This window comes from Sminthopsis crassicaudata, chromosome 1 (genome assembly GCF_048593235.1).
Source record: "Sminthopsis crassicaudata isolate SCR6 chromosome 1, ASM4859323v1, whole genome shotgun sequence".
Taxonomy (NCBI): Eukaryota; Metazoa; Chordata; class Mammalia; order Dasyuromorphia; family Dasyuridae; genus Sminthopsis; species Sminthopsis crassicaudata.
The window spans coordinates 595,714,950-595,742,116 of record NC_133617.1 but is presented as its reverse complement, the minus strand read 5'-3'; the positions used below and the strand labels follow the sequence as shown (position 1 = coordinate 595,742,116).

General features: G+C 33.1%; 1 protein-coding gene across 3 annotated transcripts in view; it reads left to right on the top strand.

Moving 5' to 3' along the window:
* The window catches only part of ZSWIM6 (zinc finger SWIM-type containing 6), a 185,840-nt gene that overhangs the window by 131,881 nt on the left and 26,792 nt on the right, over positions 1–27,167 (top strand). For all 3 annotated transcript variants that reach the window (XM_074282426.1, XM_074282428.1, XM_074282427.1), the window contains exons 3-4: positions 484–632; positions 4,060–4,210. In XM_074282426.1, coding sequence (XP_074138527.1) covers positions 484–632; positions 4,060–4,210 — 300 coding nt within the window. The remainder of the gene's footprint in view (positions 1–483; positions 633–4,059; positions 4,211–27,167) is intronic.

The following is a 27,167-nucleotide window of genomic DNA, read 5'->3' as shown; positions in this document are numbered from 1 at the left end:
CCCATATTTTCCAAAGTTTTAGAAATAGTTATGGTCTGCATTGTAGAGCTTTATAAATATCACATGTTAAATTTTCTATCATTCTATCAGATGTGTAAACTCATTTCACCATTGCTTAAATTACTTAAATTTAATATTAGTTATTATTATAATAATATGCTTAAATTATATTCTTAGAAAACTGAAATATTTATAATTTGAGATATTTTGAATTTTGACATGTCTTGATTTGAAATAATCCAGTAGTAGTTGGATGTGTTTCTAATCACTTTTTTAGGGGGGGGGAAGTTAATGTAAAACATAAATGATGATTTTCTTCAAAAGACTGTGGAAACAGAAATTAAGTAAAGTTTTCTTGAGCTAAAGATGTTAATTGTTTTTTCAGTTATCTTGGCAGATACTCCTGTCAACCAAGAATATTAATGCTGTATATATCGGGTTTTTTTTATTTATTTTTTTTTGTTTTTGTTTTTGTTTTTTTAGGTGCTCCTGATCCAACAGCAGGTGCTAGTATAGATGATGAAAACTGCTGGCACTTAGATGAAGAACAGGTTCAAGAACAGGTTAAACTCTTCCTTTCCCAGGGTGGGTACCATGGATCAGGGAAACAACTTAACTTGCTCTTTGCAAAGGTAAGGGTTCTACAAAAACTACACACATATTCTAATCCATGTATTTAGTTGTGTTAATTTTCTTAAAAATACTTAATAATATATTTCATTTATAGAATTGTGATTATTTGTATATATGTTGAAGAAGTCATGAGTTCATTATCATTTTCCTCAGTTTTTCATTATATCATGAACCAATGTCAGTATGTTTTTCAGAGGTACACATAGCAGCTCATCTGTGCTTTCTCATTCTTTTTATTTCTTAAACTTAATGCCCCCTAAATGAATGCTTCAAAGCGAACGAACTTAAAGCTCTGAAAATTTTTCCCTTTTACCTTTTTTTGGAAACCTGTGTGGTAGCCATGTTATCTGTCTTTTATCTCTTGCTTTCACTCTATTGCTGGCTCACTTCCTTTTCAGAACGTACATTGTCTAGAGATTGTTTTTGTTATTTTTGTTATATGTACTGTGCCTAATTTTCAAGCTAATGTTTTATTCAATGATTTCCTATTTGAGTAGAAATGCAGCACTTATTTTAATAAGCATTGCTTTTCTGTCCCAAGTTAACTTGTCAGAAATTTTTTTTTTTGTATTTTCCTCTCACACTAAATGAAAGAGAATTTTTTTTTAAAAAAAAGTATTTTTAAATAACATTTGTTCTTTCATTAAAATTTTATGGATCAGAAAGACATTTTTAAATTTAAATTTCATTAATGCCTTACATCATACCTCTTTTGTTGTGAAGGAAATTTGTTATACCAAGCTCCAAAAGAGAACAACTGACTAACATTCTTTCTAATACTACTGAACTAGTAAATTCTACCTCCTTTTTCATTGGATAAAAATCCAATTTTATTCCAATTCCAGATTTATTCCAGATTCCTATATCATTGGAATCACAACTAAATTTATTCATTGAAAATGAACAATTTCATTTCCTTGATAAATTTCATAACTTGTATTTGTAGTTAAGATGATTAAAGCCATTTTTTATTCCATAGAAATGTGGTCAATTCTTTTCAGACATGGTCAGGGAATGAGGTAATTAATGTTAATCCAACATTCTAATTAATGGATATTTTAACAGTGTATACTAAAGGAATTAAAGTGTAGCAAAAATGTACTTCCCTATATTTTTATTAGAATATACTGAAAATAATCATCATTCTTTACTAATCCAGAAAGAGGTTCAGTAATCTTTCAGGACATTAGTTATTATGTAACATGGTCATTTTATTTTTATTTTATTTTTAGATGTAGTAAAGTATTGGCTTTAGATAGTTATGGTTAATGTGCCTATTTGTAGAGAGGATACTGTACTTATGCTTTCATTAACTTGGGAGACCTTTGGGTAGAAAACCCACTAGAAGGATAAATCCATTAACATCTTGATTACATATCTAGACAATCAATACATGTGCATTTAAAAAAAAATCAGCAAGATAAGTATCTACTTCTTCTAACTGGTTATGTCCTGTGAAAGGGCTTATTTTCTACAGCAATAAATCTTATTGTTTTCTGGACCACTCTTGTTATCAGACAGATGTACCTACTTTTCTTGATTTATAAAGACTCACACTCTGACTTGGCCCTTTGAGGGTTCATAGTGATCTTGGCAGTTGCCTGAGTGTGAGCAACTCATTTTGCCCTAGAGGGGAAGCTATTGAGATAGAAGTGATTTCAAAATCTATTTAAGATTCTTATTGTCAACCAGTTAGGAGTTCTTCACCTTATGGCTTCCTGATGTGAATTCAGGGAAAATCTTACCCGATGGGGTTCAGTCCTAAAGTAGTTTCTCTTAAGAACTTATGCTCATATCTGAGAAATTTGTTGTTTTATTAAACACTTTGCCTTTCCTTCTCTCCCTCTATACTCCACAAAGAGTAAGAGTTTAACAAAAATTCTCCTTTCTCTCCCGTTATTTTTTCATTGAAGAGGAAACAGTGTACAATTGAGTTTCAGAGTTGTTGAATATATAACAATGTTCTCCACTTTCCTAAAATGGACAAGTTAGCCTAATGTTCTCAGCCAAGATGTTTCTGAGGTTCTTATATTACATTTCATTAATGTTGAATATGGTTTGACAGAATGCTGAGAAAGAAAAGATGCTTATGGGAGAGGCCCATCTTAGCTTATCTAAGTGAGTTATTCTTATAATTGTAGTTCACGAATCATTTTGAAACAGAGCATAAGACCTTCTGGATCATCATTCTCAACTTTTCCCATTTGTCATTGTAAAATGCTATTTCACCTAAATTAACAGGCAGAACGTTTTGTTTATTGAAGAAGCAATTAGGGAATACTTCAGTTTTTAGGATTCATGATTTCATTGGCTTGGGTACTTCTTCCAAGTGAAACATATCACATGCCATCTATACTTTAGTTAGACTTTATTGATTGTTCTGTCCTGAAAAATTCACCACATTACACCAACTCAGTTATGAGACTTTCTGAATTTAGCTGTGCCAGTTTTCAGGCAGCAAGCATAGAATTTATCACCCAGTCATATACTTATCATTTTTCTGATTGTGTAGGGCTTTTTGAAGTTTGTTTTCTACTTGCATAGCTTTTAAGAGTACACAGAATCCTACATTCTACTTTAGGAGACTAGTTTGAAGGCTTTAAAAGGAAATATCTTTGAGTGGATTCATAATTGAAACCAGAAGCAGAAGTATAAACTATGTACCTGGAAAGAGACTTTCTAGTGATGCTTCTTGGGTACCATTTTAATTCCAGCTATGGAAATGAGGAACAATTTGGAGAGTCATTGTATCACTATGCCCTTTACAATAGCATGGGAAAGAGGAGTATCTGTCATAAAAACCTTTGCCACATTTCAACAAAATAGTAGAATCATACTGAAACTTGGCTTTGGTAAAATTGTATACTTAAAAATCTGTATTTGCTGCTTTATTTCTTTTTTTGTGGTTTGCTGAAGCATGAATTATATAGTTGTCACTCTTATTTGCATTATAAATATGAACTTTTAAAGTTTACTAATGTTGAAGGATGGTTTCTTTTTGAATGATGCATTCTAAACAGTGCATTTTTGTTGAATGAGTGAAATAGTTTTTTTTTTTGTCCTTGTCAAAATTAGTAGAACAAAATATAAACCATATAGTTTTGCATATTCTTCTGCTAATTTCTAATCAGTTTATATATACACATCGATGATGTGTTAGGCAGTATGTGAGGTGCTAGAGAAAAAAAAGATAAAGATGAAACTAGCCCTGTCCTCAAGGAGCTTAGTAGTGGGAAACAACATGTATGCAGACAAGTAAATACATAATAGCATTTTGGAAGTGAAGAGCATTGATAGCTGTTCTGTTATGTTTGTAGTGGTAGAGCTAGTGCAAAGCTTTATTTAAAAAAAAAAGAAAAGAAATTAGTCTTCCTTTTGGTGGTGTTTTTCTTGCAAATTTATTTGTAAGTGTCCTGTTTTCCTTAGGTGAGAGAGATGTTGAAGATGAGGGACTCGAATGGCGCTCGAATGTTGACATTGATAACAGAGCAGTTCATGGCTGACCCCCGTCTCTCACTTTGGAGGCAACAAGGCACTGCAATGACTGACAAGTATAGGCAGCTCTGGGACGAACTTGGTAAATATGATATTCTATAACAATTACAGTTGAATCTTTTGTATGTAACGAACACTGGGAAAGTTGAACATTTCAAGGTCAGGATTATGTAGATCTTGCTTCTGTTGTTAACTCAAGCCTTAGCTGTTTGGTCAAGAGAATAAAAGTAATGTGAATTTTGTTGTGGCATTTGGCAGGGAATAAAATTGGCTTAGAAATCTCCCTTACAAATCTCTTACAAATAAAATATGCCTTGTTAGCTGATCGTGTTACTGATGGAGAATGACTCTAAAATTTTTTAAAATCTAATTTCAATCCAGAATTCGGTTGTTTTAATTTTAAATCTTAAATTTTTTGATATTACAAACTATTTAATAATATTTTTTATTGATTTAGATTATTTTGGTCTTAGGGGTTGAAAGGAGTCAATGAATTTTAGTTGTTGATTTCACAGATCCTTGAAGGTATTAGTGATATGTTAGAAGTTGAGTCTGAAAAGCTTGCTAGCCATTTTCTATATAAGAAAAATATTAAACTGTTGATGGAAATTCAAGGAATCTTATTATGTGTTTTTTTATCACTTGAGAAATAAATAACTATAGATTGTGTTAGATAGTACTAAATTCCATTATTTTTTCCTAAATATCACATATTTAGGAGTCTTTAGAATACTGAATATTGAAGAAATGCATCATTTAAATTATTTAAAATAGCCAACCCAAGAATATGTACTTTGAAGGATCTTTACATAGTTAAGAAACTTACACAATTTTTGAAACAGAGAAATGTTATTCTACTAAAAAATCAGTAAATGACATTTTATATATATATAGTGGAGCCATGATTTCATCAATTTGGGGATTCATTCAAATAGTGAAGATCGTAATCCATCAGTTTTTTCTTTTGCTGTGCAGATTTTGTTTACTTCCTCCCCTAAATTCTTTTACAAAACACCCACAAATTTTACTAAGGCCTTTTAGATCACTGAACCAGTACAGTGTTTCCTCTGTCCCTCTGATATTCTCTATTACTATATGATAGTCTTCCTCCTTTGCCAGACATGCATCACCTTTTTTACACTGCTTCTTGTGTACAAATTATTGTTGGTAACAAGCTGCATATAGTCCTTTTTAACATTATCTTTCCATACCAAAACCCATGGTTTTGCTTATTCAGAGATTGTTTTAAGTGAACCACAGTCATATAGTTTCACTGGAGGAATATTGGTATAAAAAAGATGGGGCTTTGTTTCAGAGAGTATCTTGGAGAGGAGTTAGAAGTGGTGAACAATTTCAAAAATGTTGTTTAGTCTGCTTTCTTGGTCTAGTAATAATTATATACCACCTTATATGCTTTAAGAGATACAGAGTGCTTTATTCACAACTCCTCTGTGAAGTCAGTAAAGAATTATAATACCCATTTTATATATAGGAAACTGAAGCTTTGGGAGGTTAGGATATTTACCTCTAAGTATACAGCTAATATCAGGGATTGCTTTGAATTTAGCTTCTTTGACTCCATGTGGAGTCTTTTATATATAATACATTATATCATCTGTCAAACAAGCCAATGGATTGTCCAACCAGGTACATACCATTTGGACTTTAGGATCCTTATCCTCCTTTATCTGTCTCTCTGTAGCTTTCCATACTATTGGCTTCTCTTTTTTCCCCCAAGTCCTGCACTTCTCCTTCAGCTTCTGTACTCTATTTTCCTTGTCCTTCCTCTTTACTGACTGCTTTTTTACTGTATTTTATCTCTTTCCTTCATGCTTAAGTCACCCAGGGTGGGTGACTTTTTTTCTTCTCCAGCTACATTGATTCTCTTGTAAAGCCTTCCCTGATTTCTCCAAATTCTTAGTGCTATCTCCCTCCAAATAATTTCTTTTATTTGTTTTTATGAATACTGTAAATAATCTAATGACCTCCTAGAGGCTATTTAGGGAATATTTCTTTCCTACGCCTTTGTATCCCCAAAATCTAACATAATATCTTGGACTGAGTGAGTGTTTGGTGAATATTTGTTGACTTGAACTAGAAATAGACATTCTTCTTTCCCATTCTTTTCACTTTTCCTTTGTGTAAATTATTAGTTCAGATCCTTTTGAAGGGTTGTGAGTTAAATTAACAAGACTCTATAGTATTTCTGGGCTTAATACAATCAATATAATGTCATTTATAAACAGGATGACCTCCTCATCTATATGGTTCTATTGTTTTGACTATAAAATGAATGTCCCCCACAACAGTTAACACATGCTTTTTGGCAATTGTGAATTATCCTATTTAATGTCTTGTTTGATATCTGTAGTCAAAAGGATCATTGAATAAAGTTATTATGAATTGAAGTAGTTTGGATACTTATATCTTTGGCATTTACTTTTCAGTAATTAGTTTCTGTACAAGCTGTTGCTAAACAGCATCATTATCTTTTCCTTTTTCCATTTCCCATTTTTTCCATGTAAATAACTTGGTGAATGGATCAAATTGTTGTTATTGTAATTATTTACAATTCCTTTGTGAGTTTTGTTACAGTGGAAATGTGACCAAGGCTGAATCATTTAACCGCTCTGACATTTTCTTTACCTATAAAAGGGGGCAAATAATACTTATAGTACTTTAAACCGTTGTTGTGAATATCAAATGAAATAATTTGAATAAGGTGCTTTATAAACTTTAAAAGTACTATGTAATTATATGTGGTTGCAACTGCCATTTTAACATTTACTCTCATAAATCAATTATAAACAGCAGATTCAAAAATAACTTCCACATTATAGTAATTGGTTATTTCCTCTTTGTTAAAATATAGTTGCTTTAATTTTTGTATGATATTATTCAGGGTAGCTTATATATCATTCAACTCTTTAAAAAATTTATTGTTATTTTTAAAATTTGCATTTCTCCCCTTCCCAATTTTGTTTTCCAATGCTTTTCTTTTTCCTTTTTCTCTCAGAAAGCATCCCCATACTTAAAAATAAATAAATAAATTGCATGAGGGGAAAATAGAAATAGAAAAAAATCCACCAATCTAGATCCTTTGTGGAAAACACATAGGAATATTATTGCCAAAGTTTGAAATGGTCCAGATAAAAGAGAATTTTTCAAGGAACAAGAAAAAAACAATTCAAGTATTCTGGAGTTACAATTAGAATTGAACAGGACTTATAAGTAGCCACAATAAAAGATCGCAGGTCTTGGAATCATATGTACTGACAATCAAAAGAACTATGCCTGTGGCCAAAAATTTCATATCCAACAAAACTCTAATATTGAATGAGAAAAAAATGAACATTCAATTAATTTGCAGGTTTTCAAGACTTTCTATCAACCAAACCTGAACTTCACAGGAAATTTAATAAGAGTCAATATCAAATACCAGTTTCAAGGAACTCAGTGTGGACAAATTGTTTGTTTTTTTACATGGGAAACATATGCCATATGTTTAAAATTGACGTCAACAATAGGTATACACACAAACACACATACATACACACAGACACATATATGTTTCTATTTAAATTTTTCTTAATTACATGCAAAAAATTTTCACATTTTTTTTAATATCGAGTTCCAAAGTTCTCTCCCTTTCACCCTTCCCCATCCCTTTAAAAGACAACATGATTATTGATTACATATATGAAATCATGCAAAACATGTTTCTTTACCTGCCATGTTGCAAAAGAAAGCTCATACTGCTTAAAAATTATGTATCAGTCTATACTACTCTCTCCAAGGTAGCTATAATTTTTCATCTTGAGTCCTTTGGAATTGTCTTTAATCACTGTATTGATCAGAATGCTGAAGGTCTTTCACAGTTGATCATCCTTATAGTTACTGTGTACACTGTTCTTTTATTTTGGCTCAGGTTATTTGCATCAGTTCATATATGTATTCTAGGTTTTTTTGAAGCCATCCTGCTCAAAATTTCTTTTTTTTTAAATAAAATTATTTTTATTGTTTATTGTTTAAATTTAAGTTTCAAATTCTTCTCCTTTCTCCTGTCTCCCCCCTACACACACTCATTGATAAAACAAGAAAAGTGAGGTGTCTCTATTTGATGTCTTGAAAAACATTTCCAAATTAGCTATTAGCAAGAAAAATAAAGAGAAAGAATTATGCTGTGATCTACACTGAGATATCATTAGTTCTGTTTCTGGAGGTAGATAGCATTTTTCATCATGAAATTTGAAATTGTCTTTATCAGAATAACTAAATCATACACAATTATTATACAGTTTTGCTGTTACTATATACTGTTACTGTATACAATTTTCATTTGTTTCTACTGACTTCACTTTATGTCAGTTCATAAAAATCCCAAGTTTTTCTGACACCATTTGTGCCTGCCATTTCTTATAGTCCAATAGTATTCCATCATAATCATATATCATAACTTATTCAACCATTCCCCAATTGATGGGTATGCCCTCAATTTCTAATTCTTTGCCACCACAAAGAGAGCTGGTATAAATATTTTTCTACAAATAGGTCTTTTTCTCTTTTCATAAGGACTTATAAATATATAAGCTTTATACTTTGCTTTTTTATGCAAAAACTTAAATTTCATGTAATCAAAATCAATCTCTTGATTGGTCATAAACTCTTCCCTTATCTATAGATATAAATGGTACATTAGAAGAATGATATCTTGATTGAATGTATATAACTTACAACACACTCTTTAGTAGTACCTCACAAATCTACATCTGCCCACAGAATAGTTTCTTCTTGTCCCTAAATCCTAAAGTGCTATTTATGCCTTCTATTTAGGATATCTTCTCTGTTTCTTTGATTTTTTTTTTTTTGAGTTGGATATTAAATTAAAATGCCAGACATTATGGAGCCCCAGGTAGAGACAATATAATTCAAAGAATTCTAGGCCTAGAAGAGACTTTGGAAATTATGAAGTCCAATCTCTTCTCTGCAGATGAAGAAAAGGCAGGGAGGTGGGGGATGCAATTGGAGGTGAAAAAAAGAGAAAGAACATATAATAGGATGTTAAAGAATTTGTCAATCTAATATGGAGAAATGAAATTGTAGATAAGTCAGTTAATATAAATATCAAGTCAGAAATTGACTTTGATTGCAAAGTTTTATTTGTGATTTACTGAAATAATGAATTAATGAAGTTACATTCAGTATAAATAAAAGCCTTAGTTAAATGAAAATCTCATAGGTTAAGTTTTCTGCAGAGCATTGTAGAATACAGTGTAGTCACTTTTTCTAGATTTCTGTTTTAAGCATACTAATGATAACTTTGAGCTTCATTTAGACTAGATGGATACCTGTTAGGGATATTGGACTTAGGGACTCTTGTTTTAGATGGGAGGTTGGGTTAAATGACCTGTACAATTTCTTTCACTCCTAAACTTTTGTTGTTCTGTATTTACATGTAATGAAGTAAATAATCAACTCTTTGTCAGAACTTAAGTTGTTTCTTTGCCATTGCAATAGATTGTTTCAGGGGAAGTGGAGAACTGATTTAAAATGAGGAAGGTAACTAGATTTGAAATGAATAATATTCAGCCCTATAATGTACAACTTATAAAAATATTGCTGTAACAATAAAATAACAAAATTTAAGAAATCTTTTTTTCAACTGTTCAGGCAAGGAAGTTTATAGGATTATACAATATAGATGACTAGTTATTAACTTTAAAGGGAGAAATTAACATCTACAAAAAAAAAAACAAGATATAATGACAATCATTTTGAACTCTACTCTGAACCCATATCCCACCTTTCATAGTTATTTTTTTTCCAAATTGGTTTATGAAAATTATGAATTTCAATTGTAAATATAAATTCTATTAGTCATAAATCCCACATGCTGATTTTGGCTCCCCCCCGCCCCCAGATTCTTAGATTAAGTCAAAGGTCAAAGATCTAGAATGATAAAAGTACTTTTAACTTTAGTCTCACGTGAGGAATGCTGTTTCTTCCTCTATATTTTCTTCATTCTTCCTGTTTACCTTTTTGCCACTCACAACTAGCCTGATGTGAATTGAAATATCAAAGGGGTAAAATTATAAATCCAATATGGTATCTTTTTTCAAATCTCTGATTCACTGACTACTACTACTTCCATAAAAAGGCCAATTGTCAAGCTTTTCCTGCCCCAAATTCCATCTTTGAAGAATTCCAGACAAGGGGACTTTAGCAATGACATCTTAACATTGGGTCAAAAAATTAACTTGAAGTTGGTCCTGGGCAACAGAAGGAAAATATTTTATTTCTTAATAAAAGGGGGAAATTTGACTTTGTGCCCCAGTGCAGGGATCACATTGCTTCAAGGCTCTGCTTTGGAATTAAATGCTGAGCACTGCCAGATGCCAGACATTGAGAAGAGGCTGAGTTTTGTCGGCAAATGGGATCTGCAAGTTAATTGGTGTTTTCTACAGGCTTCTGGCTGTGAAATGAAATTGGAAGCCCTTTAGCCACATGGATAATACAGGACCTGAATACAAATGTCACATGTCACCATCAGGGCCCACTGTGAGACAATAGTGTTCCCACTCGAACACTGCGCCATTACAGATCATTTAAATATGGGGATTACATTTAAACTAAAAGCCCCATTTGCCTTTTACTGCAATTTAAATGTCCTCTTAGCAAAAGCTAAGTGACAAATTAAATGAAAAAAGTGCCCACATTTTTAAAGCTGTAATGCAAAACAACCTTTTATTGCTTCTCATGTGCCACGAATGAATCATTATACTTGTCAACCCTAAACCAAGCCATAATTGGAGCAGCTACTGTTATCAAAGTGGGGCCGTTCTTGTGACAGCTTAATAAAGCTGAAACTGTTAAATTAAATCTCAGATGCTTAACTCCTTAGCACCGGTGGATTCATTGTGTCCATTTCTGGCAGTGGCCAATGCACTGGGGGGAAAAGGCTCGCAGCGTGAAAGGGCTTAATCTGATGAAAGCAGTCAAGTAAAAGAATCTAAAACAAGCATCTTTGCTGCTTGGTGGAATGATAGCACCCAATAGATTGTCAACATGGAGGTTTGATATTTGATTTTTGCCCTGCCAGAAAGGTTTTTTCCCTTCCCAATTTCTAACATTTTCAGAATATACTTGCAGTACTATAATTTAGCTCAGGACACTTGGGGGATGGATTTTTCTGATAATGCATGATCATTTGGGACATTTCTTCTTTTTTCTTTAATGGACACAAACTAATTCATGGTTTTACTTAGTGGAGCTTCACCCTTCCCTACCCCGAAAGCTAACAATTTTAAATAATCCACATAATTACTACTCTCCTAAGACTGGAATTCATGGTACTCAATTGATCTAGTTGGATTAATTTTGAAATATTTTTCCCTAAAAGAAAGTATATTATGTATGTTTCTAGTCTATATCTCTACAGGTTCTTTGTGGGTAATCCAGTCCTACTGCCCTCATTTTATATTTGAGGAAACTAAGACCCACAAGGTCACATACAAAGAGAGGGACAGAGACAGGTTTTGAATTGGAGTCCTTCTACTCCAAATCCAGAGCTGATTGTGTTATACTACATTGCCTTATAGGCATCTATCTATCACTAAAGCAGTATTTTAAGTGAGTCTACTTGTAGGAATGCTTAAGTTAGCCAAAAAGGACAACATTAAGACAAGTCGATTTTTAAATACTAATTGCCTGGTATGTTAAATTAGGCTTGCCCTCTGCTAGATTGAGTTCATTTTTTCCAATTCTGTGCCAGTGCTGTCAGAATCAGTATTTATATTTCATTCTGTTCAATTATGTAAGAAAAAAAATGAGAATTATAAAACATAAGGATAGAGCCCTCTTAAAGAAAGAACTTTGCATTTGGTAAGACCTTTATGAAAGGCTTTTTTTTTTTTTTTTTTTTTTTGCTAGTCCATTTCTTAAATCACATGCAAATTGTCTTGAAAGTAGCTCTCAGAAAGGGGGGGAAAGCCCTTTGATTCCAAAGAACATCTCAGTAGTGATTGGCAGCAAGAGCAACTACTGTTAGCTGTAATGGCTATCTGTTCAATGTGCTTAATTACCATGGGATCCTTTAGGGATGAGTGGATATACTGTAACCTCTCATCTGTACTGACTGTTCTCTTTCCTTGAAACTACTCCTAAACTGTAATTTTACTTTGTTCTCTGTAACTATAGGTTGTGGCTGCCAATCTATTAAAAACTAATTTAAAAAGATGTCATTAGAGGTCATAGTTAAATAAGATTTAATTACAGTTTTATCAAGGGAAAAATACCTCAGATTTCCATGTATTATATAATATTTTATCAGATTTTAAATGCTTTTTTTCTTTTTGATAATATTCAAGTATTTTATTTGAGAGCATTTTTTAAAGGGTTTGGTTTTTTGGGGGGGGATGTTAGGTAGAAAAGGCTTGTTTTTGCTGAATCTTGCTATTACAAGTTATTTGAGTTAGATCAATTTTATTGCAATTGCTAATCTTTGTTAAACATAATTTCATAAAGAAATTCTTCCCCCTTCCCCTTTTTCAAAGTTTCTGATCTGGGTGTAAATTTCTTTCCTGGCAAAAAGTTGGCTCTCAACTCTGTACTTGTAATCAAAAATAGCCATAGTTAAGTATCTGTTTCTAGTGTGAATCTTGTTGCAAGGTTAAGTTAACCTTATTTTTTTCTTAATGAAGTCAAAGCCAGAAGGCCAGTTTAGAACTGAGAAATTAGGTAGGGGCCAGAGGCTGAGGGTTGAAGGGAGTCTGAGTAAAGCAGGGGATTGTGTAGGACAGGATCCTAGAGTCAGAAATCTTTTTACATATTGTCAAATTAATTTGGTACTTGGAAACATTTGAATTTTTAAATCTTTGCTTGGGATTTTAAAAATTATCAACTACTTGATCCTAAAGACAGAATCATTAGTTCTTTCTTTTCACCACACATTATATCCCTCTCTCTTTCTTCCTACTCTTGAAAGCCTTAGCTATGTTGAGACTCAAGCTTCGATATTTTGATGATGGAAGGGCTATAAGCAGTATATGGTATGGTTCCACTTCCATTATCTGAGAAACATGAAGTAGCTTAGGAATTCTTACAATATAGGACAGTCATTCAAGGAGCCTAATTGGGCTTCACAGTATGGAAATGAACTTGGGAATATAAACATTTCCAGAGCCTCTTGAATTCTGTAAAGTATGTGGTAAATAAATAGTAACCTACATTCAGTTAAAAGTTTTGAACTTTTGTCTCAGCCATCTTAGCTGGGCCTCTTGCCCCCCCTTCCCCCACTCTGGAGACATGAGTTACATAGAATGCAACACAGTCCTCTCATATCTATATCAGCTTTATTTTCTAGAATGAGTCATTCCTCTCATTTTACAGCTGAGGAAATTGAGATTCATAAGTTAAGACACTCAATCCAAGACCACACTGCTTATTAGCAACTAAGTGGATAAAGCCTTGGGCTTGTAAAACTTAAGTTCAGTCTCAGACAATTCCTAGCTATGTTAACCCCAGGCAGCTAATTTAACCTCTCTTTGCTTTAGTTTCCTCAACTATAAAATAGGACTAATAAAAGTAACTATCTAACAGGTCTTTTGTGAATATTAAATGAGATGATATTTTTAAAGCAGTTAGCACAGTGTCCAGCACATAGTAGGCTTTCTTCTTCTTTCCTAGATAGATTTCCTGACTCTTATCTAGTGTCTTTTTCTCTATAGTGGCCTCTGTTAGGCATTTGCGTAAAGGAAGAGGAAGAAGAGAGGATCGAAGCAAAAATATGAAGCAAGAGAAGAATGCTCTTGCAAAACAGTTTACATTAAATTAATGCAAATCAGTGGAAAGTAATCTTGTACTAACTGAATTTGTTATGAATTTTAAAATAGATAAGGAGAGAAGGGAGAACCAGAGATTCCAGGCAAAAAAAATAATAACATGAACATGTGAGAATAGACCAAGCAATTTAGCTTGATTGTAGGAAGGGACATCAGTGTAGGAGGATAATGAGAAATGATGTAGATGGAAGAGAAGGCCATTGATTACTTTGATTATTTCCTCCATTTTGGTAAATTTACTTAATTCAAAGACTGCCTATATCACTTTAGGGGAAATCTTTTCAGAGACCAGACTTTCATTACAAAGTGTATTTTTTTTCTCCCTTAAGATGGAATCCATTTTATAAAGGGGGTTATTATTTAATTTCTCCTTTATATCAAATATAAAACCAAATAAGGTATATTCTATTAGATCCCCAACGTCTTTGGGGGTTGAACACTAAAAATTGCTCATTTTGGTCATTTACTAATTTTGTCTTGAAAATTAGAAACTCATAAGTCCTTGAAAGAAATCAGGAAGACATATTTATAAGCTTTTATTTCCTTTCTGTTACTTTTTGTGCATGAGTCATGGAATCTTTGAAATCTTGAATTTTTTTTTAACTAGAAAATTAGCATTTTCTTATAGTGGGTATATTACTATGCATAGTTTTCATTGTAGTTTTCATTTCTAATAAAAGATAAGATTATCTTCAAATTTTCATATGCACCGTGTGTTGTTTCAGTGCCATTTACCTTTGGAAAAATGGAGGATAAAAAGATGATTGAGAGCACAAAAAGGAATGTTTTGCTTTTATTTTTATACTCCTTTTCCAGTCATCTTATTTTTAAACTTTACAGTATCACAGGATGCCTTTTTTTCTTTTTTATTTATTTTTATATTATTATCCCTTGTATTCATTTTTCCAAATTATCCCCTCCCTCCCTCTACTCCTTCCCCTTGATGATAGGCAGTCCCATACATTTTACATATGTTACAATATAACCTAGATACAATATATGTGTGTAAATACCATTTTCTTGTTGCATGCTAAGTATTAGATTCCAGAGGTATAAGTAACCTGGGTAGATAGACAGTAGTGCTAACAATTTACATTCACTTCCCAGTGTTCCTTCTCTGGGTGTAGTTATTTCTGTCCATCATTGATCAACTGGAAGTGAGTTGGATCTTCTTTATGTTGAAGATATCCACTTCCATCAGAATACATCTTCATACAACATTGAAGTGTACAGCGATCTTCTGGTTCTATTCATTTCACTCAGCATCAGTTGATGTAAGTCTCTCCAAGCCTCTTTGTATTCCTCCTGCTGGTCATTTCTTACAGAGCAATAATATTCCATAACCTTCATATACCATAATTTACCCAACCATTCTCCAATTGATGGACATCCATTCAACTTCCAGTTTCTAGCTACTACAAAAAGAGCTGCCACAAACATTTTGGCACATACAGGTCCCTTTCCCCTCCTCAGTATTTCTTTGGGATATAAGCCCAATAGTAGCAATGCTGGATCAAAAGATATGCACAGTTTGATAACTTTTTGGGCATAATTCCAGATTGCTCTCCAGAATGGCTGGATTCTTTCACAACTCCACCAACAGTGTATCAGTGTCCCAGTTTTCCCACATCCCCTCCAACATTCATCATTATTTGTTCCTGTCATCTTAGCCAATCTGACAGGTGTGTAGTGGTATCTCAGAGTTGTCTTAATTTGCATTTCTCTGATCAGTAGTGATTTGGAACACTTTCATATGAGTGGATATAGTTTCAATTTCATCATCTGAGAATTGTCTGTTCATATCCTTTGACCATTTATCAATTGGAGAATGGTTTGATTTCTTATAAATTAGGGTCAGTTCTCTATATATTTTGGAAATGAGACCTTTGTCAGAATCTTTAACTTTAAAAATATTTTCCCAATTTGTTACTTCCCTTCTAATCTTGTTTGCATTAGTATTGTTTGTACAGAAACTTTTTAGTTTGATGTAATCAAAATCTTCTATTTTGTGATCGATAATGATCTCTAGTTCTCCTCTGGTCATAAATTCCTTCCTCCTCCACAGGTCTGAGAGGTAGACTATTCTCTGTTCCTCTAATCTATTTATTATCTCATTCTTTATGCCTAAGTCATGGACCCATTTTGAGCTTATCTTGGTATATGGTGTTAAGTGTGGATCCATATCTAATTTCTGCCATACTAATTTCCAGTTTTCCCAACAGCTTTTTCCAAATAATGAATTTTTATCCCTAATGTTGGTATCTTTGGGTTTGTCCAAAACTAGATTGCTATAGATGTACCCTTTTTTGTTCTTTGTATCTAATAATCTGTTCCACTGATCGACCGGTCTATTTCTTAGCCAATACCAAATGGTTTTGGTGACTGCTGCTATATAATATAGCTTTAGATCAGGTACACTTAGACCACCTTCCTCTGAGTTTTTTTTCATTAGTTCCCTTGCAATTCTCGACCTTTTATAATTCCATATGAATTTTGTTGTTATTTTTTCTAGGTCATTAAAATAGTTTCTGGGGAGTCTGATTGGTATAGCACTAAATAAATAGATTAGTTCGGGGAGTATTGTCATCTTTATTATATTCGCTCGGCCTATCCAAGAGCACTGAATGTCTTTCCAATTATTTAAATCTGACTTTATTTTTGTGGCAAGTGTTTTGTAATTTTTCTCATATAATTCCTGACTATTCTTTGGTAGATGGATTCCCAAATACTTTATACTCTCAACATTTGTTTGGAATGGAATTTCTCTTTGTATCTCTTGCTGCTGTTGCATTTTGTTGGTGATATATAAAAATGCTGAGGATTTATGTAGACTTATTTTGTATCCTGCCACTTTGCTAAAATTCTGAATTATTTCTAATAGCTTTTTAGCAGAGTCTTTGGGGTTCTCTAAGTATACCGTCATGTCATCTGCAAAGAGTGATAGTTTGATTTCCTCATTTCCTACTCTTAATTCCTTGAATCTCTTTCTCTGCTCTTATTGCCGAGGCTAGCGTTTCTAGTACTATATTGAAAGTAATGGTGATACTGGGCAACCTTGTTTCACTCCTGATCTTACTGGGAAAGTTTGCAGTTTATTTCTATTGCATATTATGCTTACTGATGGTTGTAAATATATGCTCCTGATTATTCTAAGGAATAATCCATTTATTCCTATACTCTCAAGCGTTTTTAGTAGGAATGGATGTTGGATTTTGTCAAATGCTTTTTCTGCATCTATTGAGATGATCATATGTTTTTTATTAATTTGATTATTAATATGGTCAATTATACTAATAGTTTTCCTAATATTAAACCAGCCCTGCATTACAGGATGCCTTTTTTCTAATCTCTCATCAATGCAGCATTATTATGGCTTTGAATAAAACAAGTAATGATTAAATTTGGTATTAGCATTCCTTAACAAATACAGTTTTGACTTCCATTGGCCAAATGCAGTTTTGGTCTTTGTTGGCTTTGTTTTAGGCACTCTCAAGGTTTGCTACCACTGCATTATTGTGAAAATCTGATTTAGTTATATATCTTTTCATTGTGGTTAGGAAAGAATTTTGATGTCTAGTCCAATTGAATGCAGAAAACTGTGAATCCCTAGTGAGAATCTTTCTTAACCATTACATACCAGATAGTTCAGTTCCAAACTACATTTACTGTAGTATTTTGCAAATAAAACTTGCCAGCTTGTGATAGATTAGCTTACTAAGAAGAAATCAACGTCATATTCTAACTTTAAGTATTAGTGGCTGATAAGAGTCACAGATACATCTTTGTAGTGTATTAACTTTTCCTTTTCCAACTCATATTTTTTCATTCACTTTTTCTTTAATTTTTTATTTTCCTCTTTCAACTTTTTGTCAAGTAAGCCTTAAGATGCCCTCAAGAAATTAAGGTAGGTTAATCCTATTTTCATATTACCCTTAATTTTGGGTTGATAAAACAATGAGAAAAGTTACTCAGATCAGATCAGGCTATGGGTTTGTGGAAGAAAAAAATTTAAAGAAACATAATAAGATATTAAGTTAGGGTGAGAAAGTTTCTTGTCCTAACAATCCTGATTTCCTTAGATTTCACAAGAAGAAACTAGTGTTAACAGTCATAATTAAAAGTGAAAACTAAAGGAGATTGATGAAATAAAACCAATTGATTGGTTATTAGCCTTAAAGGTAGGGTTTTTTGTTTGTTTGTTTGTTTTTTTCCCCAAGAGCAGGTTGATTTATGTAAAGAAAGATTATTTATTTAAAACTACTGCTGAATATCTTGGGAGATCTATATGTAATAGGAGAAAACATGATAAAATATTTTTGTTACAGATCAGTTTTAGAATGAACTTGAAGTTTGTCTTAATGTAGTTTGATGGAAGCTTTTTTTTTTTTTTTTTTTTTTAACATTGAATTAATGTTTAAAGGGAAATTTTCATGATAAAAGGTGGGGATGTACTTCAAAACTTTCTAACTGGAGCAGCTAGGTGGCGCAGTGGATAGAGTATGGGCCTTGAATTCAGGAGGACCCGAGTTCAAATGTGGTCTCAGACACTTAACACTTCCTAGCTGTGTGACTCTGGGCAAGTCACTTAACCCCAGCCTCAGAAAAAGAGGGGAAAAAAAACCACTTTCTAATTTTGGCCCTCATTTGTCTATAATGCATAAGATTTTCATATATTTAGGAACAGCTACATCTGCCTTAGAAGTTTTGCAAGTTCTATATGTGTGATATACTGCCAGAAGTAATTGAAATGAATGCAATATATAAGCTGTCTCTCAATCTCCCCTCTACCCTTTCCCTTTTGAATTGATCTTTGTAACAGACATCAGATCCTATGTGATACTGAATTGTGATTAAACTTCTATTTTAAATTAGTGATTTTTAACTCCATTTATTATGGGACATGCTTGTAAATTTCTACAGCAAGCCAGGAGGGATAAGCAAGCATTTAATCCAACATTTATTAAGCTCTTTCAATGTGCCCTGTCTTGTGATGGAGTCTAGCAGGGGAATGGAACAAAGATAAATCTGCCTTCGAGGAGTTTAAAATGTGGGGACAGGAATTTGACTGGAGCATAGACTACATGGAAGAAAGGTATTTGAGATAGAATTGTAGCAGTAGCAAGTATGATATCATATTATGGAGAACTTTGAATGCCAGGCAAAGAATTATGAATAGCATATGTTCAAAACTTGAGGGTAGAGTCACTAAAGATTTTTAATCAAAGAAGTGACCTGAGCAGAACTGTACATTAAAAAAGATGGTTCCCACAATGGCTTAATGCATAGATTAGCAGGAGAGAAATATAATGGAAGCAGTAAGATTAAGTAAGAGACAGTTTCAGGCAGGAGGTAGTGATGGTTTATACTAAGGGAGAGGATAGAAAGGTGAACTAAACAAGATTTGGTCCCTAATATAATCTCAAGACTTCAACATGAGAGACTGTGAAGGATGGCACCACTAACAGTAGCAGTGTCAGAAGGCAAAAGAGGAGGTACTAAGGAAAAGCTGGTAAGCTGAGGTGTGGAACTGGTGAATTAAGTTGAGACATTCAAGTAGAAGTGGGCCATAGGGGAGACAGAGATGAGAGGTCAGAGGGCTGGCCAGAGAGAGATCTGGGAGTCATGCATCATGGAGGTAGCTAGAGATACACAAGGTGTGAACACTAGAGAGGAAAGGGGCACATGCAAAGACTGGGGAAATGCACAGGAATCCAACAAAGGAGACAGAGGAGGCAGGGACAAAGATCATCGGTTTGGGGTATATGTAGATGGGGAGCATATATATAAGAGAAATAACTTCATTAGGGAAAGGAAGGTGGAAAAAGTTAAATCCTAACCTGCATGTGACATGCCTTGAAGTATTAACAAGGATTGGATATACCTGAATAAAATTGAACAAGATATGAAAATAATTTTTTTCTTTTTTTAAAAGATATGATTAAATATATCTTGTTTCTCCTTTTCTGGAGGATATTTAATAAGAGAAAACTGAGTACACATAGATGTTAAACCCTATGTTACTCATACCTCCAGATAATCTATTAAACACTTACTGCCTTAATATCTCATTTTTAAAACATTATACCACATATATTGTATTTAATTTATGCTTTAACATATGTAACATGTATTGGTCAACCTGCCATCGGGGGGGGGGAGGAGAGGAAAAATTAGAACAAAAGGTTTGGCAATTGTCACTGCTGTAAAATTACTTATGCATATATCTGGTAAATAAAAACTATTAAAAAAAGATGTTTGTGAGTGCATGCATTTATGATTTCTTTCCTTCTTTCCTCCCTACTCTGCTTCCCTAGACTCCCTCTTCCTCTCTACTTCCCATATTATGCACATGAGCACACTTACACATGCGCGCACACACACACACACACACACACACACACACACATATATATATATATATATATATATATATATATATATATATATATATATATATACCTACCTACCTACCTTAGTATGAGCAAGGACAGGGATTCTGCTCTGCCATCAGTGCTGCAGGTAATCTATTGTATTAATCAGCCAGCCAGTGTGAAGTAACATAGGGAGTGATTATACTATCATACATAGTACAATCAGCATGAAACACTTGTCAAGACCAATACATCAGAGTTTAATTCAGTAATAGAAAGAATTAAAGCAAAATAAAACATTCTGTTCTTTAAAAAACACAGTACCCATATCAGCTTCTATCTGAAGACTATAGAGACCCCAGCACATTAAGAAAATCCATTTATGAATAAAATTGTGGTTTCATTTTGACACAACACTGCAAGTATTTCTTCCTTGGGGTTTTTATGGTATTATGCTATTGAAATATTTACCTTGTCCACAATATTCTATAATAACTTTTTAAATTGGAGCTTTTTTCTAGTAGGGCTTCTGATTACCCTCATTTTAAAAAATATAGACCTCTGTTCCACATAAAAGAAAAATCATTATAACTATAACTTGCCTCTGAAAATAAACGGTAAATATGATGTTTTGTTAAATAAACTATTTTTGCATGTATTATGTAAAACACTGTCACTGTCATTAAAGAGCTTGAAATAAAGTTGGGTGATAAGGCATGAAAAGTTAAATAATAATTTAACAGTAATTAAGGCAGGAAAAATCTTTGTGTCTGCCATTTCACTTTTTTGGTAATATTTTATTTTTTCTTTTTTGTATTACATGGGTGTCTGATTATAATAGAATTCACAAGGCAACAAATTTAAGAAAACATTCCCTGTAGAAGATAGTAAACGATGTGATAGATATTGTGCATTGTGATGCTAAAGTTCACTAGGATTCATTCAGTTTTCAGAAATTTAATAATATAGTCATTTTTTTTTAGCTGTTTCTAAAGGGAACTAAATGGAAAATTTCATTTTCCTGGTTTACAAAAAGACAAAAAATCCATGAAAGTGTAGCTTCCTCATGGAAGCTAATTCTTTTTGACTGATCATTTCCTTGGAGTCACATTTGTTGTCTAAACCATGACAGAGTTTATAGAGACAAATTAATCAAGCAGCAAGTGCAGTACACTTGGGAAATGTGCTTACTCCCAGGATACTAAAGTTCACATTCCTTCACCTTGCCACCTGTTGTATGCCCTTTTGTTATTCATATTAAATAGATCTCATTGTGGATTTTTGCTCAATTTTAAGATAAGAAAACAAAAAAAAAACTGCAATTATTTGCTGTTGAATGAAGCTTTCTAATTAAGCCCAAGCTTTCTGACAAACACAAACATATAGTACAGAGTGTCCCATAGTCAAATGAGTTAATATTTTCTCCATATTCTGATGGCCATGCACTCAGTGTTATTTTTAAACATTTCTTGACCCACTGAAAGCAGTGGGCTTGTGATCTTGATTAAATATTTAGCAACAAAATGAGAGTTGGATTAATGGCCACTGAGATCCCACAATCTGAGAATATTTAATTTATTTTTAATTGTATAAGAGTTTTTTTTTTTTAATTTTTATTTATTTATTTATTTATTTTTTGTAGATTAAGACTAGGTCTTGTAACTATTTTTGATCCCCAAAAATTTTTTGAACATATATTCCCGGGATGTATATGTATGTGTATGTGCATGTGTATGAAAAGGAGGAAAGAAAGACTCCAAGCATCAGTCACTATCCTGGAGCACAAAGTTTCCAAAGATGTGAGTCATAACCTGGAGGTGATATGGTGAGAAATGGTAATTATGGGATAGTGAAATTTATTACAGTTACAGTTGCCCTGATAGCATTTGGGTTATTATTGTCCTTAGAGATAGATACTCAGAAAGGAAGAGATTTAGATTCCCAGTGAAGGGAAAGGGCAGAATGCTAAAGAAAAGCCTCTTTGGTTGGATATAAGAGAGGGTGGGATTTGACATCTAATATGTTGATCACATGCCCCTTAGGATCAAACTACTCTGCAAGCAACGTGCTTGGCTCTCTAGCTCCCACTTTGTAGACCAATGGATTAGATAGCAAATTTAAAAATAATTTTCTAAATGCAGTGTGACTTACATAGAAAAATAAAATTTTATTATAATAGATTGAATATATTACAGAAGACAGTTAATTTAGTATATATTAATAAGTTATATTCTGTAATTAAAGACAGAGTTTTACAATTTCTACATGCAGTTGATTTTGTCAGTGATTATCTATTTGCAGATGCATGGAAACATTTTGTAGCTTTCCTAGAGGAATAGCTAATTGTTTTATACTTAAAATTATGGCTCCTTTCAGACTTGTGAAAGACAAGCAAATGTAAAAAATTAGTTTATGTTGTATGCCATGAAATATTAAAAGTGATTTTTATTTGACCAGTTAATTTTTCATGCTGCTAAAAAAAATTGAAAGGAAAAACAATATTCTTGTTAACTTTTTTCCATATTTATTTTATTATTAATATTTCTGTTTTCAAAGTAAGGCTCTGCAGGGGAGTATCATTTGACCTTTTGAAGAGAACTTTATATATACAACATTTATATAAAATAATAGTAAGCTGCCTATAGCCATTCTCCAGCATTTTAAAAATTTTCTAACTATATCATCCCATAGGGGAAAGAACTCTGGGAAGTACAAAAACACAACTGATTTAATAGTTTTATTTTATCAAGTAAATAATGAAATAATACTCAACTAACTTGGATGTGCATATGACACAGATTTAGCATTGTTATAAACGGCTGTGTCTTTGGCTAATAGTTGTAGAAATGATGATGATGACAAGACAATCTGCTCATTACAGATATTATCTTGTTAGATCTTCACAACAATTCTAGAAGCAAATGCTATTATTATTTGCATTTTATCCTTGAGGAAACTGAAACAGATATTAAGTAATTTAATCCAGTGTCACTCAGACAGCAGGTATTTGACAGATCTTCCTGATTCCTGGCCCAATACTCTGTCCACTATGCCTTGGTTCACCCTACCCATCAAGATGGCTCTTTTTCTTCTGACCTTAAAATTTAACCACAAAACTGCTAGTTAATGTTTTGGTTGCTTTTATCTGTTCTTTTAATTTATGGTTTAAAAAAAAAAAGACTCGTGTATTATCTGTCAGTAAATGGGGGAGGGAGGAAGCAAAGCTCAAAGATTTTGTATATACTTTATGTTTTTTAGTTTGAGCTTTGTAAACAATTGGTCTTGATTTCTCGTGTGCATTAAAAGATTTCTGAGTTTAAGAACATATTCCTACAACATTAGTGTATCATTGCCTTTCAAGGTAATATGAGGTTGTTCTTATTGTGACAGGATTGAGAAATGGATTTTTTATACTTTAGTAACATGAGAAGTAGTTAACATAGTTTTAAAAGATATTGACCTATTTTATCCCTATTTAGAGCAAATAGGAAGATGCACATTATTTTTGCTGACTCTAGCACATTAGAAAGAGTTAAATCTTCAAAAAAAATTTTTTTTAAATAATGAGACTAGTGCTGTATTGGCCATGAATTAATTTTGAGAAGGACTTAATTCAATCTGGCTTAACATTGTTTATAAGGTTAAGGAGATTTCTTTTTTTTTTTTTTAATTTTTATTTAATTTTATAATTATAACTTTTTTTTTTGACAGTACATATGCATGGGTAATTTTTTACAACATTATCCCTTACACTTACTTCTGTTCAGATTTTTTCCCTTCCTCCCCCAACCCCCTCCCCCAGATGGCAGGCAGTCTTATACATGTTAAATATATTACAGTATATTCTAGATACAATATATGTGTGTAGAACCGAATTTCTTGTTGCACAGGAAGAATTGGATTCAGAAAGTAAAAATAACAGTTTACACTCATTTCCCAGTGTTCCTTTTCTGGATGTAGCTGATTCTGTCCATCATTAATCAATTGGATTTGGATTAGCTCTTCTCTATGTTGAAGATATCCACTTCCATCAGCATACATCCTCGTACAGTATCATTGTTGAAGTGTATAGTGATCTTCTGGTTCTGCTCGTTTCACTTAGCATCAGTTGATGTAAGTCTCTCCAAGCCTCTCTGTATTTCTCCTGTTGATCATTTCTTACAGAACAATAATATTCCATAACATTCATATACCATAATTTACCCAACCATTCTCCAATTGATGGGCATCCATTCATCTTCCAGCTTCTAGCCACTATGAAAAGGGCTGCCACAAACATTTTGGCACATACAGGTCCCTTTCCCTTCTTTAGTATTTCCTTGGGATATAAGCCCAGTAGTAGTATGACTGGGTCAAAGGGTATGCACATTTTGATAACTTTTGGGGCATAATTCCAGATTGCTCTCCAGAATGGTTGGATTCTTTCACAACTCCACCAACAATGCATCAGTGTCCCACTTTTCCCACAGCCCCTCCAACATTCATCATTATTTGTTCCTGTCATCTTAGCCAATCTGACAGGTGTGTAGTGGTATCTCAGAGTTGTCTTAATTTGCATTTCTCATCATTCTCATCAATAGTGATTTGGAACACTCTTTCATATGAGTGGAAATAGTTTTAATTTCATCATCTGAAAATTGTCTGTTCATATCCTTTGACCATTTATCAATTGGAGAATGGCTTGATTTCTTATAAATTAAAGTCAATTTTCTGTATATTTTGGAGATGAGGCCTTTATCAGAACCTTTAACTGTAAAAATGTTTTCCCAATTTGTTACTTCCCTTCTAATCTTGTTTGCATTAGTTTTGTTTGTGCAGAAACTTTTTAATTTGGTGTAATCAAAATTTTCTATTTTGTGATCAATAATGGTCTCTAGTTCTTCCTTGGATACAAACTCCTTCCTCCTCCACAAGTCTGAGAAGTAAACCATCCCATGTTCCTCCAATTTATTTATGATTTCATTCTTTATGCCTAAATCTTGGACCCATTTTGATCTAATCTTAGTATGTGGTGTTAAATGTGGGTCCATGTCTAGTTTCTGCCATACTAATTTCCAGTTTTCCCAGCAGTTTTTGTCAAATAATGAATTCTTATCCCAAAATTTGGGATCTTTGGGTTTGTCAAACACTAGATTGCTATTTTTATTCACTATCTTGCCCTGTGAACCTAACCTATGCCACTGATCAACTAGTCTATTTCTTAGCCAATACCAAATGGTTTTGGTGACTGTTGCTTTACAATACAGTTCTAGATCAGGTACAGCTAGACCACCTTCACTTAATTTTTTTTTTTTCATTACTTCCCTTGAAATTCTCAACCTTTTGTTGTTCCATATGAATTCTGTTGTTATTTTTTCTAGGTTATTAAAATAGTTTCTTGGAAGTCTGATTGGTATAGCATTAAATAAATAGATTAGTTTAGGGAGTATTGTCATCTTAATTATATTCGCTCGGCCTATCCAAGAGCAGGAGATTTCTATTAACAATTCCTTCAACATGTCAAGGATCCATGATTTCCTGGCTATAGCTCTTCTAGTGATACATATTGCAACATTTCTACAACTAAGATGATATTTGAGAATTGGTATGACCAAAAGACTTTGTGGTCAATCTGATTTTAAGCCTCTCTGAGCCGTAGGCTAGTCCTTAAATAGCACATTAGTGGACCTGAGCAATAAGACTTTTTAACTAATAATTAAGAGCTGGAGCTGGTAGGGTCATACCTATCTTTATCCTCTAATGTATCTCCATTGTACCTTCTGTTGTACAGTCTCTTCATTTCTGAGCTTAGGTTTTGGCCTCTTGGCGTACTTTTAACTAACTACAGTCCAGAACCCACAACAGCAAGGGCCATTTGGGAAAATTCTGCTCCTGAGCCCTTATTGGGCAGGCCCTATACTAATATGTCTGATCTTTCCCCTTTTCATTTGGATGTAGGGAAGTCAGATTGAATCATGTGGGATAAGCATTGATAGGGCAGAATTGATGTATCACAGATGTCTTTACATTATTCTCCCCTCTCCCAAGCCTAAATCACCCATCTGCCAAACTTCCCCATTAAAATATTGTCCTTCCAGTCATTCAGATTCAGTCTTGAGTTATCTTCTATTCCTTCCTCTCCTTCATCTCACAGATCATATCAGTTGCCATATCTCAATTTTTATTTCTAAATTTCTCACATCTGTTCCCTTTTATTTACTTTAACAGATATTACCCTATTTCAGGATTTCATCACTTTTTTGCATATTCCCTAGTCTCCAAATTGGTTTTCCTGTATCAAATCTCTCTCCTTTCCCCATTCATCTTCCATATGGATACCAATGTGATTTACCACTCCCACTCAATAAATTCCAGTGTCTTGTGCTGCTAGGATCAGATATTTTGTCCTTTATTTTTTCTTTTTCTGATTAGATTTCATAATTACACAATTAGTACAGCAATTTTAGTTGTTCTTCAGTTGTTTCAGTTTTATCTGACCCCATGTGGGGTTTTCTTGGCAGAGATAATGGAATGGTTTAATATTTTCTCCAACTCATTTTACAAATGAAATGGAGGCAAACAGGATAGCTGACTGCTTCAAGTGACTTGCCCAGTCTCATAACTAGTAAGTATCTTGAGGCTGAATTTGAATTCAGATCTTATTCTTCTAGGCTCATTCTATTCATTGTGCCATCTAACTACCTAATACAGTAGTATGTGTCTGTAATGTAATTTACAAATAAAAGTTACATTCTCAAAATAGAGGAGGTAGGTGCATTCTCAAAATATTTATCATTAGAGGTACACAACCATGAAGTTTTAGAGATCGTTATCATAGAATACTGTATTG